General features: G+C 43.0%; 4 protein-coding genes across 8 annotated transcripts; 3 read left to right on the top strand and 1 right to left on the bottom strand.

Moving 5' to 3' along the window:
* Nucleotides 1–495: 495 nt before the first annotated feature.
* On the top strand, nucleotides 496–2,312 carry LOC148087953 (polyubiquitin-like). 2 transcript variants are annotated; one of them, XM_087793160.1, is made up of 2 exons: nucleotides 496–1,023; nucleotides 1,087–2,312. In XM_087793160.1, exon 2 carries the CDS (start codon nucleotides 1,093–1,095, stop codon nucleotides 1,546–1,548), a length of 456 nt encoding a protein of 151 aa, XP_087649286.1. In that variant the 5' UTR covers nucleotides 496–1,023; nucleotides 1,087–1,092; the 3' UTR covers nucleotides 1,549–2,312. The 2 variants fall into 2 exon arrangements, with proteins under 2 accessions (XP_087649286.1, XP_087649277.1); XM_087793151.1 differs by having other exon boundaries at nucleotides 499–1,023; nucleotides 1,084–2,312.
* A 110-nt stretch (nucleotides 2,313–2,422) lies between these two features.
* On the bottom strand, nucleotides 2,423–14,064 carry LOC148087951 (peroxisomal membrane protein 2-like). 2 transcript variants are annotated; one of them, XM_087793172.1, is made up of 3 exons: nucleotides 12,922–14,064; nucleotides 12,678–12,797; nucleotides 2,423–2,988 (listed from the first exon to the last, which is right to left on the bottom strand). In XM_087793172.1, the coding sequence occupies exons 1-3, from the start codon at nucleotides 13,039–13,041 to the stop codon at nucleotides 2,920–2,922; spliced, it is 309 nt and encodes a 102-aa protein (XP_087649298.1). In that variant the 5' UTR covers nucleotides 13,042–14,064; the 3' UTR covers nucleotides 2,423–2,919. The 2 variants fall into 2 exon arrangements, with proteins under 2 accessions (XP_087649298.1, XP_087649306.1); XM_087793180.1 differs by lacking the exon at nucleotides 2,423–2,988 and adding an exon at nucleotides 11,580–12,609 and having other exon boundaries at nucleotides 12,922–14,063.
* LOC148087952 (polyubiquitin-like) lies at nucleotides 4,315–5,102 on the top strand. 2 transcript variants are annotated; one of them, XM_087793133.1, is made up of 2 exons: nucleotides 4,315–4,473; nucleotides 4,533–5,102. In XM_087793133.1, exon 2 carries the CDS (start codon nucleotides 4,542–4,544, stop codon nucleotides 5,004–5,006), a length of 465 nt encoding a protein of 154 aa, XP_087649259.1. In that variant the 5' UTR covers nucleotides 4,315–4,473; nucleotides 4,533–4,541; the 3' UTR covers nucleotides 5,007–5,102. The 2 variants fall into 2 exon arrangements, with proteins under 2 accessions (XP_087649259.1, XP_087649266.1); XM_087793140.1 differs by having other exon boundaries at nucleotides 4,317–4,473; nucleotides 4,536–5,102.
* Nucleotides 14,046–14,847, top strand: LOC148087950 (polyubiquitin-like). 2 transcript variants are annotated; one of them, XM_087793116.1, is made up of 2 exons: nucleotides 14,046–14,201; nucleotides 14,262–14,847. In XM_087793116.1, exons 1-2 carry the CDS (start codon nucleotides 14,079–14,081, stop codon nucleotides 14,733–14,735), a joined length of 597 nt encoding a protein of 198 aa, XP_087649242.1. In that variant the 5' UTR covers nucleotides 14,046–14,078; the 3' UTR covers nucleotides 14,736–14,847. The 2 variants fall into 2 exon arrangements, with proteins under 2 accessions (XP_087649242.1, XP_087649249.1); XM_087793123.1 differs by having other exon boundaries at nucleotides 14,068–14,201; nucleotides 14,265–14,847.
* Nucleotides 14,848–15,121: the final 274 nt, after the last annotated feature.

Raw genomic sequence — 15,121 nt, 5'->3', positions numbered from 1 at the left:
CAGTCACTGACCAATCCTACATTCAAATTTGACTAGAGGCGTTAACCTCAATATATTCTACTATAAAGATCCACCATTTTGTCTGATCTTTGCGTTCTGGCATTCGAAGACGTCTGTGATAGATCTCTCTGCTTGCTAGCGCCCGTGTTCACGTAAGTTTGTCTCTGACTTTTGCATAATTCACTAAACGAGCATTTTTCTTAAACTCATCCATGTGTCTGTCCTTCATTCCAGCACCACGTACGAGGCTGGGGAGGGGTCGGTTCATCGGAACACAAAAACCCCTAACAGTTCCTTCAAGCTTCCTGTGCCACGATCCCATGTGGAGATTCCTGCATAATTTGTTTCCTTTTCTAATCATTCAAATGTTCTTGGGTGGGGTTTCTGTCTCCTAGCTAGTAGTAGCTAGTAATTTATACTTTATATTTTGATTATCTTTTAGCATTAATTTAAGTATGGCGTATACGTATAGTGTATAATAATTTTTAATCTAACATTATTAATGCCATTATTAGTGGAGGGGATCCCCTAATTTGGAAATTGTTTTAGTCAACAATAAATATTATAGAATAGCCTATTAAACATAAATACAAACACAATTCAGCTATTTACAATTCGCAGACAAAACAGAGGAAACAAAGCGCACAGCAGTAATGTGGCGCCATCTTGTTGTTATAAACTAATTTACATCTAGATTTTCACCCACTTAACAGGTTTCAGATGATTTAAAATGGCAGGTTTAAGATGCAACGATAAGATGGATGGATGAATTGTCGGACTGCAATACTAAAAAATGTTTCCCTTTCCTTTGCTGTGACGTTGGACGTTACTTTTGTGTTCCGAGAGAGGAGAGAAAGACATTTCTGGAACCTTCTAGAGTCGGAGAATGGAAACTGAAACGACAAAAAAAAAAAACCATCTGGAAAAAAAAACTTAAGAGAAGTGGGCGGAAAATCATCTGCTATAAAAAGGGGGACCAGTTAGTTCAGTGTCAGACTTTCTTCAGCCAATAACGCATCCAAGGTAAGAAGACACTTGTAAAGTTGCGTGTTGGACGTTTTTTTTTTAATTGTTTATCTTCAGAAGACAGTCATGAAAATCGTCATCGTTCAGTTGGGCGGATCTTCTCACACTCTGGTCGTGGGTCCTGAGTCCACGGTCGCTGATCTCAAGTCTCTCATCGAGTGCACACTTAAGGTCCCTGTTCACCTCCAGAAGCTGATGTTCATCAAGACACTTCTCAGCGATGACTCCAAGCCTCTGAGCTTCTACGGTCTTGTCTCTGGGTCTCAAGTGTCTCTGCTGGTGACGGATAGGAACACCATCCAGGTCTTCCTGAAGAAGGAAAAGGAAACGAAAACCTACGAAGTGACCCCGGACGAGACCATGGCCACGTTCAAGGAAGAGGTCCACCGAAGAGAGAAGATCCCGGTCACACAGCAGTATCTCGTCCACCAAGGTCAAGTGATGACTGAAGGAAAACTATCGGATTACGGCGTCAAAGAGCACAGCACCATTGAACTCAACCTGCGTCTACGAGGAGGATAAAATAATGCCCCCCCCCCCCATACACTTCGGTTTCCACTTTACCGGTAAATCTTTTATTTTCTTGATTTAATAAACATTTAAATCAACGCTAACTGAGATCTCTTTGTAGCGGGAAAAACACGTGTCGCCGGCGCGCGCATTTTCTATTCTTATTATACGCTTATTATTAAAAAAAAAAAAAAAAAAAAATTGATCATACAATTATTTAATTCATTGGGCTGTAAACGTTTGGTTATTTTTATATTGATGTAGAAAAAAAGTTTGTATTTTATTGTTTTTTTGTTTATCGCTTTTCATGAACATTCTCTCGAGTAGACACGCCCCCTTCTCATTCCTGTTGACGTCACCTGTACATTCAGCAGCGAGTTAAAGAACTGCGTCATTCCGTCTGAGCCCTTTTCTCTGTATCATGACGGACAGCTGGTCTGGACCTAAATGTTAAGTTGTTTTTTTCTTTGCTAACGATTTGGTTCTTTTTCCAGGCATGTGCATAAAAGATGTCCTGCCTCTTTATTTACAGTGTATTTATTTACCTTGACTCTTTATGTTTAGTTTAGTTCGCCTCACAGATTAATTTATATCTTCGTTATTCTGCTCGCAGTGAAGTTGTTTAGGTTGTTTTGTTTTGTTTATTCCACTTTTGTAGGTGTGAACTACAGTTGTGTTATTAAATCTTGTGTCATTATTACCTGTGATTCATTTTGTTTTCGATTGAAGTAGTGCCTATAATGGTAATCAATAAAGTTTTACCTTACCTTACCTTACTTTCACGTCAATGTGTGGTTTTGTTCTGACTACTAATATGTTAGTTTTCCATTTATTTGTGTTATAATTACTTACTTTGGGATTTGAGTTTAATTCATTTGTGTGCAATCCTTGGTTTGTTATGTCGTTGTCACTTATGATTATTTCCAGCCTACTTATTAATTCACTGCTTGTTTTAATCTCACTGTTTTGATGACTCAATAAAAAAAAATATATTTTTAGGTAAAATAAATAATCACCACACTGTCAAGAACAAAGCAAAAATAATTATAATATAGTTCAATTATGAATTATTCTAATACTATCCTTGGCTGTAGTGACTACATGAATGAAGTGAGAACAGAATTAATGAATAAATTAATGAACAACGTTTGAAATGTTTATTCATTATTATTTGACATTATATTAGCAATTTCTTTGTAAACACTTTAGTAAATTAATAAATCCACATGTAGCTTTTAAAAGGGTTTGACATTTTAATGCAGCATTTAAAGGTTTTATACTGTTTTAAACAGTCACGCTGTGTTGATCAGTTGCTGTCGCATAATTTGTCTGCACCATATAAGTCTGTTCACTTCAGCTTCCTGTGGCGCCGTGTTGTCAGCTTCACTTCCTCACAGAAGCGAGGTAGGCATACCAGAAGAAGGCCACCGTGTTGGCAAAAAGAACTCGAAACTGAAAGAGAAGAATGGAACAATTAGAAAATTGCAACGTTACCGAGTCACCTTAGAAAATCAAACACCTGGACAGGCACAAAGTTGAATACAATGGTCCGACTATTTTGAAATAAGCACAAAGCTCCGCTGGGACATGTGGGGATTTCCAAATGACATCTTCCAAATGGAATGACATCATGGATCACCTGAGCCACACGCCTAGAAGTACACCTGTGGTGATACCTGTTGATAGTGGACATTTACAGCCTTTCATAGATCATTTTTCATGAAAGGAAACTTAAAACATCTTTTTGCATAAGATATAGTTTTCTGAACAAATGATGGCTCTGAAGGAAAAATGACGACGACTAAAACAAAAGCACGTAATAATTATTCCACCTGTCGTTGGATCAACTTCCAACTATGCGAGCGCCATTTCCCTTTGGAGTCAATGTTGTTGCTTTCTGTGTTTAAAATCATCTCCAATTTGTGGTTGAAGTTTGTCCTTCAGGGACACTGTAGAAAGACCCAGAAGTTGACCTTTAAATGACAGTGATCACAAATGTTGTAGTGCCTTTTATTCAATGTTTTAACTGCTACAAACTGACTTTCTCTTATGTTATTAGGTTCAAGAGTTATTGGCTTCAGTTAGTAGCTCCAGCTGGCTTCCAAAATAAGAGCCTTATATCAGATGTTATTACTTTAAAAAAAGAAATTGTCATTATTTTGTGCTGTATCATAATTCTTTATTAATTCCATTATTAGTGGAGGGATCCACTAATTTGGACATTGTTATAACAAATATTATAGAATAACCTATTAAACATAAATACAAATACAATTCAGCTATTTACAATTCTCAGACAAAAACAGAGGAAACAAAACGACAGCAGTAACGTGGCGCCATCTCGTTGTTTAAACTAATTTACATCTAGATTTTCACCCACTTAACAGGTTTCAGATGATTTGAAATGGCAGGTTTAAGATGCAACAATAAGATGGATGGATAAAGTTTATTGCTGACATCCAGAAACATGTCTGAAAATGTGTCATTACCCTCGGCTGGATATGATGATCATGTATTCTTTATTTTGACAGGAAATATCCCGTTACCAAAGAGGGAAGAGACCGTCGCCGTGACGACAGCTCCATAACTGTGATGCTGAAGAATGTAGCAACAGAAACATGTACATACTGTAGATGTCAAAACTGTAAATATTACCAACAAAAGTTGTTTATAGTTGTCGGACTGCAATAATAAAAAAAAATGTTTTCTTTTCCTTGTGACGTTGGACGTTTACTTTTGTGTTCTGAGAGAGAAGAGAAATAATTTCTGGAACTTTCTAAAGTCGGAGAATGGAAACCGAAACGACAACAAAAATCCGTCTGGAAAACGAAACTTAAGAGAAGTGGGCGGAGAATCATCTGCTATAAAAAGGGGGAACAGTTACTTCAGTGTCAGACAGACTTTCTTCAGCCATTCTTCGCCAATAACGCATCCAAGGTAAGAAGATACTTGTAAGTTGCGTGTTGGATGTTTTTTTTAAAATTGTTTATCTTCAGAAGACAGTCATGGAAATCGTCATCGTTCAGTTGGACGGATCTTCTCACACTCTGGTCGTGGATCCTCAGTCCACGGTCGCTGCTCTCAAGTCGCTCATCGAGTCCACACTGAAGGTCCCTGTTCACCTCCAGAAGCTGGTGTTCGTGAACGGCATCAAGACTCCTCTCAGCGATGACTCCAAGTTTCTGAGCTTCTACGGTCTTGTCTCTGGGTCTCATGTGTCTCTGCTGGTGACGGAGAGGAACACCATCCAGGTCTTCCTGCGGAAGGAAAACGGAACGAGTACCTACGAAGTGACCCCGGACGAGACCGTGGCCATGTTCAAGGAGAAGGTCCACCGAAGAGAGAAGATCCAGGTCACACAGCAGTATCTCGTCCACCAAGGTCAAGTGATGACTGAAGGAAAACTGTCGGATTACGGCGTCAAAGAGCACAGCACCATTGAACTCAACCTGCGTCTACGAGGAGGATAAAATAATGTCCCCCCTTCCCCCCCCCCCCGACACACTTCTGTTTCCACTTTACTTGTTAATCTTTTATTTTCTCTATTTAATAAAGTTTTAAATCAACGCTGTCTGAGATCTCTTACTAGCGGGAAAAACACCTGTCGCCGGCGCGTGCAGTTTTTTATTCTTATTATACTCTTATTATTTTAAAAAAATGTAATTAAAAATTGATCATACAATTATTTAATTCATTGGGCCGTAAACGTTTGGTTATTGTAATATTGATGTAGAGATAAAAAACGTTTGTATTTTTTGTTTTTCGCTTTGTGCGAACATTCTCCCGAGACACGCCCCCTTCTCATTCCCCGTGACGTCACCTGTTGATGCAGCAGCGAGTTAAAGAACTGCGTCATTCCATCTGCGCCTTTTCTCTGTATCATGACGGACAGCATCTGGTGCCGGTGTCGGGTAGACAATGGGGCGTGTGAACGGGGTTGGTTCAGGTTTGCGGTTAGATTTAGATTCTTCTTTTTAAAGCTTTGTGTTTTCAGAAAGCTCCTGACAGTGGAATGTAATAATGGCGAATGAGGCTTGTCGACCCACGCCGCCTCAGCGATGATGATTGTGATCAAGACAGTTTAATGGAATGTTGTGTAAGAAAAACAACAGGTAAGTATCTCTTGCAGACAACATGGCCCTCCTGCAGTGTACTCAACGTGTTCACCCGAGAGTTGATGTTAGTTGTGTGCATGTGTTTCCGCCTGTGAGTGTGTCGTATCCACAGGCATCATTAGAAACTTTCTCCGATAATGCTAAGCTAAAATGCTCAGCCTAACCTGAGGGTTTACAGTCATTTGCACGTCACGTCCTTGCAGCAGCTACAAGTTGGTAAAAGAAGTTCTAACCAGTTCTGCCCAGTTTATCCCTCTCCTCCGCTGGGACATGTGGGGATTTCCAAATGACATCATCCAAATGGAATGACATCATGAATCACCTGAGCCACACGCCTAGAAGTACACCTGTGGTGACACCTGTTGATAGTGGACATTTACAGCCTTTCATAGAGCTTATCATTTTTCATGAAAGGAAACTTAAAACATCTGTTTGCATAAGATATAGTTTTCTGAACAAATGGTGGCTCTGAAGGAAAAATGACGACGACTTAAACAAAAGCATGTGTAGTAGTTTTATATTCCTTATAAAAAGGTTAATTTTCAGAACATCTAAGTTCTAGTAGATTTAACTTTAAAATTGCCTCTAGGTAAGATTTACCTGAAGAAAAGGGACACCACCCTTGTTTTATGGTGCAAGGGAAACTATTAAATCTACCTGGATAATAATTAATTAATTGGCCTAATTAATTAACTATGAAACACTTGTTTTAATCAATCTCATTTAACTGAAGTTTACTACTTTTTCTCGTGTTTATCTGTTCTTTACTGAGTAAGAGGCTCTTAAATTGACCGTTAATTTGAAAAGGAATGAATAATGAACGACAAAAATTAGTATGTTATGGTAAGTTTCGGAACCGAGAATAAAAAGGGAAAAGAACACACACACAGCAAGACACAATGATGTGTTGCAGATGTGTCACAAAGTCGACACTACACACAGCACGGAGACATTGATTCATCGTAACTTAACATTTTACCACCGACGGTCCAGAGATCCATCGCTCAAGTTTCTCCAGTCATGATCCAAAGTCTCTCTTCTCGGTAATGCCCTTAAAATGCCATTTATAAGTAGGAAATCAACTTCTGGTTTCCAAAATAAGAGCCTTATATCAGATGTTATTACTTTTTCATTTATTTTTGTCATTATTTTGTGCCGTATCATAATTCTTTATTAAAACGGACAAAACAGGGACCGTTCCGGTCGCTCCAACACGCCGTCACTTCCTGGTTCTTATCCTTGGCTTTGTGGAGAGAAAAGGTCAATGCAGAGTGTCACGGGTCGTTTATTCGCCGCTTCAAGTCAAACAAAATACAAGCTTTACGTTCGATCTGTCGCGCTTTTTGCCGGCGACTTTACAATTCAATAGTCTCGGGAGAAACGGTCTCGAACTGTAGAAACATCGCTATATTTAAGGCAAATTTCTGGGCCGAGAGGCTCAGAAAGCTCCTGACAGTGGAATGTAATAATGGCGAATGAGGCTTGTCGACCCACGCCGCCTCAGCGATGATGATTGTGATCAAGACAGTTTAATGGAATGTTGTGTAAGAAAAACAAACAACATGGCAGTCCTGCGGTGCACTCGACAAGCTCACGTTCCAATGAGATGAGAAGAAAAAGATTATTGGGCCCTGATGAGTCGAGCTGAGTCGTCCCTCGATCTTGAACAGACTGGGACGAGGAGGATGACTGGCTCGCTGCATGGAGTCGGCAATAAGGTATGCGAGAGCGATCCAGGTAAGTATCTCTTGCAGACAACATGGCCCTCCTGCAGTGTACTCAACGTGTTCACCCGAGAGTTGATGTTAGTAGTGTGCATGTGTTTCCGCCTGTGAGTGTGACGTATCCACAGGCATCATTAGAAACTTTCTCCGATAATGCTAAGCTAAAATGCTCAGCCGTTCATAGACGGCGAGAGTTTCCTCTCAGAACACAGTTCGAAGGAGGTTTTAAACCCCTTCGTCCGGGTCATGCCGAGACTGTAATAACAGAGTCTGTCCACACGAATGAGGGGCAGACTCCAACCACGTGTGTTTTGTTTCCAGACGAGCAGATGTCCGCGAGACCGGCTGAGTCAGCTGTGTTTACTTCCGCGTCGACAAGCACTCGTGCCCGACAAGCGAGCATGCCCGACAGAGCTTGACAGCTGATGAGCGCTGACAAGAAGCACTGGCACAGTGGAGGACGTCACATATGACGGCAGAAAAATGCCATTGGACTGACGCAACATGGCGCTTTTACGCGCGACATTTAGATCTACAGTGTACTGAAGATGAGGTAGAGGAGAACCACAGAAGCTGCCCTCCTCAGGATGACGCGTGCAAAATGTCTCCTGGAGGAGGTTCCGGGATCTGCTCGGCTGAAACATCTCGACATCTGTGGTGAGTTTGTCCATATTTTTCCTGAGATTTCAGGAATATCCCCAGAGGTCCGGTGTGGGAATTTTACTATGATCGATCCGGACCTCTTGGACACAGACGTCGAAAGTGATGTTGCTCAGCAGGTGTCGGTTCAGCTCAGTGTTTAGTCGCCCGGACATCGGATGCACAGTCACCGATCATGCAGCAGCTGTGGGTGAGCGATCTCCTCCTTCTATAAAATACACTTTATGGCAATAGAGTTTCCTCTATTTTCATGATGTCTGCTGACTCGGGTAAATCCACTGTTCTGGTTCTCTTGGATCTGTCCTCAGCCTTTGATACAGTTGATCACCAGATCCTGCTGACTGAGTAGACTGAGGGATGAAATGGGACTGTCTGGGTCTGTGTTAGAATGGTTCTCATCTTACCTTTCTGGGCGCAGTTTTAGTGTATCTGCCAATCAAATGAGGTCTGAATCGGCAGATCTGTTGTGTGGAGTCCCTCAAGGTTCTGTTCTGTTCTGGGTCCTTTATTGTTTTTGCTGTTTTTTACTTGATTCCCCTCGGTAAAATCATTCAGAGATATCCTGATGTTTCTTTCATAGTCCACACAGATGAGGGACAGACCCGATCACTGTCTTGTATTGCCCTTTAAGTTAACTGTCCTCGAGACCGGCTTGATCAGCTGTGTTTACTTTCACTTCCGCGTGGCTTTTTGAGATGCCGGCCCGGCGGGTTTCGTCATCTGATGAGGTAAGAATACGGAAAGTCATTATGCTGACGTTGCCCGGAGGCTGTTTTCCCTCCCCTACAAGAGTGTCGAGAGTAGCCGGTTCCGGGTTTGGAGTCCCGGTGTTTCTGGGTAGGAGTGCCATGGAACGGTATGTCCCGGAACCATTAAGCACCAAGGGTTTGACCCCATCCTGGGATCCTGCGGGGGCGCGCTGCCGCCCCTGATGACGGGACATGTGATAACATTTTTGAAGACCCGGTTCGAGATCAGGATTTCCAGCAAGCCGTTTCACCTATAAGCAAATGTCCACGAGACCGGCTTAATCAGCTGTGTTTACTTCACTTCCGTGTTGACATGTGCTAGTCTGACGGTGTTTGACAGCTGATGAGGTAAGAGAAAATAGTCCGGACATTTCTATGTTGACCGGAGGTTGTTCCTTCTCTCTCAGCGTTGTCAAGAAATCCTGGCGCCATGGATGGCGTCACGTTTAGCGGCAGAGAAACGCCATGGAACGGCACCTTTATGCGTGGGGTTTTCCGACCGTTCCGAGACCAGACGAAGGCGAGGAACTACCGCCCCTGCTGGTCAGGCAGTTGGAGATGTGCGTGGCGGTCGGATCTCATGAACGAGCAGGTCAGGACGGCCAGCAGAGCTTGAGAATGTACGTCCTGCTTCCCCTCTCTCTCCCCAACTGACACAGTCCAACGTCCTAGTGCTATCAGACAGTTCCACCGGTGGCGTATGTGAATCGCCAGGGTCGAGTCAGATCCCCAGCCCTTCTGAGTGTGGCAAAGAAGATTTGGCTGTGGACATACCGTCACCTGCTCTCTCTCAGAGCTCAGCATGTGCCGGGTGCGCTGAATGTAGTAGCAGACAGACTTTCAAGGGTGGTTGTCCAGGACGAATGGGATCTGTCTGAGTCGTGGCTGCCAAGATGTGGTCTTGGTTCGGTCAAACGGTGGGGGACCTCTATGCCAAAAAGGAGAACTTTAAATGTCTTCTTTGGTTCTCCCTCAGGGCCTCTGATTGCCCCCCACTAGGCGTGGGTGCTTTGGCCCACTTAAGTTGGCTGGCCGGCTACTGTTTGCCTTCCGTCCTCTTGCGACTCCTCCCCTTGTTTGGGGAGTGAAGCGGGGAGTCTGAGGTTAATAGTGGTGGCGCCATACTCCCTGGGCAGGGGGGACTCTGACGGCACCCTTGGTGCTGGGTCTGCCTCTCAAAGTGTGGCTCTTTCATGGGACAAGCTGAGCGGGACTCTGGACCCGGACATTCTCCACACGCTGGAGAATGCCCGGGCCCCCCGTTTACACGTAGGCTTATGCCTCCAAATGAGGGATGTTTTCTCACTGGTGGGCAGACAGGTCCCTGGAACACAGCTCCTGATTGATCTCTGCTGTCCTGTTCTTTTCCTGCAGCATTGCTGGATAACAGACGGACTGTGGCAACTCTGGGTGTTCGCATCAGCCATAGCAACAAGGCACGTTGTGTGCTTCGGCGCATACCTACCCTCTGGTGGTGCATTTCTCACTGGGGCCTACAGGCTTCGACCTCCTGTGAGGCCTTCCAGCCCTCGGTTGGATCTCCAGCTGTTGCTGGATTCTCTTGCAGACCTGACATTTGAGCCTCTTGACCAAGTCCCACTGGACATTTTGTTTGAGGTCTCGCTCTTTCTGGTACAGCCGAAGTGAGCGAGCCAGCCTTGTGCTCTCTCCATTAGTCCTTTTGACAACACAGTTGCTGGAAGCTTGACGTCATGTGACGTCAGCAGGCGCTGTGTGTCCCCCCTGGGGCTCATGGCAGCAGCTCGCAGGCAGCTGGGCTTGCTGCAAATGAGTGAAATTTTGTCTTTTAAGGTTTTACTCCTTCTGGACCTGACATCCACGAAGAGAACGAGTGAGCTTGTGCTCTCTCCATTAGCCCTGAGTGTCTTCATTGAGTCGAGGAGTCATCAGTGCAATTGCGTCCGATCCCAGCGTTCCGTCGTCCGAAGGTTCAGGTCCTTACGGGCAACAGCTCTCACGCTGCGGGCCCGGGTCAAGATCGTCTTCCGCTGTTGTCCGGGTGTGCGGGTTTTGTTTTGCTGCGCATGGCCTTATTCGGCTGCTCTGATGCCTTATTATTTTGCCACGGTAGATTCTGGCCTGGTGAGCCGGTCTTCCCTCAGAGGTCTCTCATTGGGTGAGATCGGCCATTATCCAGGCCTACCAGGGAGCGGGTGGATCTGCTCCTAGTGAATTAGAGTCACATTTCACCCCTGGTGTGGCTGCTTCAGTGGCTCTTTCGCTGGGTGTTGTCTTGGGAGCCTCTTGGGCGTCCACCTCAGCCTTCGCTAGAGCCTATCTCCTCGACATTGCGACAGGATCAGTAGCTCATACTGTTTTTGAGCGATTCCATTCTCCCGAGGCCCACGGCCCAAATGGATTTGGATCCACGGCCAACGGGGCCCTAGTGATGCTGCTGTCAGGAGCGGCGACTAGCTGGGAGTACATTGATCCCGTCGGGCTTCGCCTTGGGTTCAAACCAATAGCGAAGCGGTTAGAGGGCGGAGCACCAATATGAAGTAGAACCCCTGAGTTATCTTCATAATCTCAGGTTCTACTAATTGGTGCGAAGCCCTCTAACCTCGTCGCCCAGCAGCCACCTTTCTCGCCAAGTTTTCAGTTGGAGGAAGTGCGGCAGGTGTTTCCCGCCTTCATAGGAAGTGGATTGCATCCAGCTGGGTGGCGAGTTCATTAAGCTTTCTCAGAGACGAGGCGGGGTCTCGAGGATAAACCAATAGCGAAGCGGTTAGAGGGCTTCACACCAATTCGTAGAACCTGAGAATATGAAGATAACTCAGGGGTTCTCTGCCATTCACGCTGTTATTTATCCTGACTCTTGAAACCAGGACCTGAATGTTAAGTTGTTTTTTTTTTTGCTAACGATTTGGTTCTTTTTCCAGGCATGTGCATAAAAGATGTCCTGCCTCTTTATTTACAATGTTATGTTTAGTTTAGTTCGCCTCACAGCTTAATTTATATCTTCGTTATTCTGCTCACAGTTAAGTTGTTTAGGTTGTTTTGTTTTGTTTATTCCACTTTTGTAGGTGTGAGCTACAGTTGTGTTATTAAATCTTGTGTCATTATTTCCGGTGGTTCTTTTGGTCGTGGTTCATTTTGTTTTCGAGTGAAGTAGTGCCTATAATGGTTATTACTTTCACGTCAATATGTGGTTTTGTTCTGACTACTAATATGTTAGTTTTCCATTTCTTTGTGTTATAATTACTTACTTTGTATTTTGAGTTTAATTCATTTGTGTGCAATCCTTGGTTTGTTATGTCGTTGTCACTTGTGATTATTTCCAGCCTACTTATTAATTCACTGCTGGTTTTAATCTCACTGTTTTGATGACTCAATAAACAAAAATATATTTTTTGGTAAAATAAATAATGACCACAATGTCAAGAACAAAGCGAAAGTAATTATAATATAGTTCAATATGAATTCTTCCAATACTATCCTGGGCTGTAGTGACTACATGAATGAAGTGAGAACAGAATGAATGAATAAATGAGAAACGAGAAACCATGTTTGAAATGTTTATTTATTATTATTTAACATTATATTAGCAATTTCTTTGTAAACACTTTAGTAAATTAATAAATCCACAAATTAAAAGGGTTTGACATTTGAATGCAGCATTTAAAGATTTTATACTGTTTTAAACAGTCACGCTGTGTTGATCAGTTGGTGTCGTGTCATTTGTCTGCACCATAGAGTCTGTTCACTTCAGCTTCCTGTGGCGCCGTGTTGTCAGCTTCACTTCCTCACAGAAGCGAGGTAGGCATACCAGAAGAAGGCCACGGCGTTGGCAAACAGAACTCAAAACTAAAAAGAGAAGAATGGAACAATTAGAAAACTGCAAAGTTACAGAGTCACCTTAGAAAATCAAACACCTGGACAGGTACAAAGTTGACATTGACGAACTGGAAGGGAGTCCAAACTTTCCAGTTCATCTTCAACGCTGTCCAGTACGTTCTTCTCATCTTCTTCTCAAACTCATCCCATCCTTTCGCCTGTTTTTAGAACATCGTTACCATTGGGGTTAACAAATCATAACCGTTTTACCAATAAAGTTCTAAGCCTTGATTGACAGCGACGACTCTGGCTTTTATTACCGATCGCCGAAGGGTCACTCACCTCCAAGATGTTCATCACACAGAAGAAGATCAGCAAGAACCCCGGTGCAAAAACGAAGCGGTCCAGCATGAGACGTTTGAGGAGACAGTAGGGGTCCGTGCTGGGGATCCACGTCTCCATCAGCTGGTAGAAGATGTGACTAAGCGGACCTGTGACGAGTAGCCTGCAGGAGGACAGTGTTTTTTACCTCTTTTGATATGCGAGCGCCATTTCCTGTTGGAGTCAATGTTGTTGCTTTCTGTGTTTAAAATCATCTCCAATTTGTGGTTGAAGTTTGTCCTTCAGGGACACTGTAGAAAGACCCAGAAGTTGACCTTTAAATGACAGTGATCACAAATGTTGTAGTGCCTTTTATTCAATGTTTTAACTGCTACAAACTGATTTTCTCTTATGTTATTAGGTTCAAGAGTTAGTGGCTTCAGTTAGTAGCTCCAGCTGGCTTCCAAAATAAGAGCCTTATATCAGATGTTATTACTTTTTAATTTATTTTTGTCATTATTTTGTGCTGTATCATAATTCTTTATTAATGCCATTATTAGTGGAGGGATCCACTTATTTGGACATTGTTATGGTCAACAACAAATATTATAGAATAACCTATTAAACATAAATACAAATACAATTGAGCTTTTTACAATTCTCAGACAAAAACAGACGAAACAAAACGACAACAGTAACGTGGTGCCATCTTGTTGTTTTAAACTAATTTCGATCTAGATGTTCACCCAGTTAACAGGTTTCAGATGATTTAAAATGGCAGGTTTAAGATGCAACGATAAGATGGATGGATAAAGTTTATCGCTGACATCCAGAAACATGTCTGAACATGTGTCATTACCCTCCACTGATGATCATGTATTCTTTATTTTGACAGGAAATATCCCGTTACCAAAGAGGGAAGAGATCGTTGCCATGACGACAGCTCCATAACTGTGATGCTGAAGAATGTAGCAACAGAAACATGTACATACTGTAGATGTTAAAACTGTAAATATTACCAACAAAAGTTGTTTATAGTTGTCGGACTGCAATAATAAAAAAAATGTTTCATTTTCCTTGTGACGTTGGATGTTTACTTTTGTGTTCTGAGAGAGAAGAGAAATCATTTCTGGAACTTTCTGAAGACAGAGAATGGAAACCGAAACGACAACAAAAAAATGATCTGGAAAACGAAACTTAAGAGAAGTGGGCGGAGAATCATCTGCTATAAAAAGGGCGAACAGTTAGTTCAGTATCAGACAGACTTTCTTCAGCCACTCTTCGCCAATAACGCATCCAAGGTAAGAAGACACTTGTAAGTTGCGTGTTGGACTTTTTTTTTTTTAATTGTTTATCTTCAGAAGACAGTCATGGAAATCGTCATCGTTCAGTTGGACGGATCTTCTCACACTCTGGTCGTGGGTCCTCAGTCCACGGTCGCTGCTCTCAAGTCTCTCATCGAGTCCACACTGAAGGTCCCTGTTCACCTCCAGAAGCTGGTGTTCGTGAACGGCATCAAGACTCCTCTCAGCGATGACTCCAAGTTTCTGAGCTTCTACGGTCTTGTCTCTGGGTCTCATGTGTCTCTGCTGGTGACGGAGAGGAACACCATCCAGGTCTTCCTGCGGAAGGAAAACGGAACGAGTACCTACGAAGTGACCCCGGACGAGACCGTGGACACGTTCAAGGAGAAGGTCCACCGAAGAGAGAAGATCCAGGTCACACAGCAGTATCTCACCCACAATAGTCAAGTGATGACTGAAGGAAAACTATCGGATTACGGCGTCAAAGATCACAGCACCATTGAAGTCAACTTGCGTCTTCGTTCAGGATAAACTAATGTCCCCCCCTCCCCCCCCCCCCCCCCCCCCCCCGACACACTTCTGTTTCCACTTTACTTGTTAATCTTTTATTTTCTCTATTTAATAAAGTTTTAAATCAAAGCTGTCTGAGATCTCTTTGTAGCGGGAAAAACACCTGTCGCCGGCGCGTGCATTTTTTATTCTTATTATACTCTTATTATTTAAAAACAAATTTAATTAAAAATTGATCATACAATTATTTAATTCATTGGGCTGTAAACGTTTGGTTACTTTTATATTGATGTAGAAAAAAAAGTTTGTATTTTTTGTTTTTCGCTTTCCATGAACATTCTCCCGAGTAGACACGCCCCCTTCTCATACCCGGTGACGTCACCTGTAGATTCAGCAGCGAGTTAAAG

This window comes from Callionymus lyra, chromosome 1 (genome assembly GCF_982586985.1).
Source record: "Callionymus lyra chromosome 1, fCalLyr1.hap1.1, whole genome shotgun sequence".
Lineage (NCBI taxonomy): Eukaryota > Metazoa > Chordata > Actinopteri > Syngnathiformes > Callionymidae > Callionymus > Callionymus lyra.
Note: the sequence above shows the minus strand (reverse complement) of the source record. Positions and strands in the feature narration are given on the sequence as shown.

Coding starts and splice junctions, on each gene's coding strand:
- LOC148087953 (XM_087793160.1), top strand. CDS start 1,093: ATGAAAATCGTCATCGTTCAGTTGGGCGGATCTTCTCACACTCTGGTC.
- LOC148087952 (XM_087793133.1), top strand. CDS start 4,542: ATGGAAATCGTCATCGTTCAGTTGGACGGATCTTCTCACACTCTGGTC.
- LOC148087951 (XM_087793172.1), bottom strand. CDS start 13,041: ATGGAGACGTGGATCCCCAGCACGGACCCCTACTGTCTCCTCAAACGT. Junction 12,798..12,921: donor GTGTGATGAACATCTTGGAG/GTGAGTGACCCT, acceptor TTCTAAAAACAG/GCGAAAGGATGGGATGAGTT. Junction 2,989..12,677: donor TCAACTTTGTACCTGTCCAG/GTGTTTGATTTT, acceptor CTTCTCTTTCAG/TTTCGAGTTCTTTTTGCCAA.
- LOC148087950 (XM_087793116.1), top strand. CDS start 14,079: ATGATCTGGAAAACGAAACTTAAGAGAAGTGGGCGGAGAATCATCTGC. Junction 14,202..14,261: donor TCGCCAATAACGCATCCAAG/GTAAGAAGACAC, acceptor GTTTATCTTCAG/AAGACAGTCATGGAAATCGT.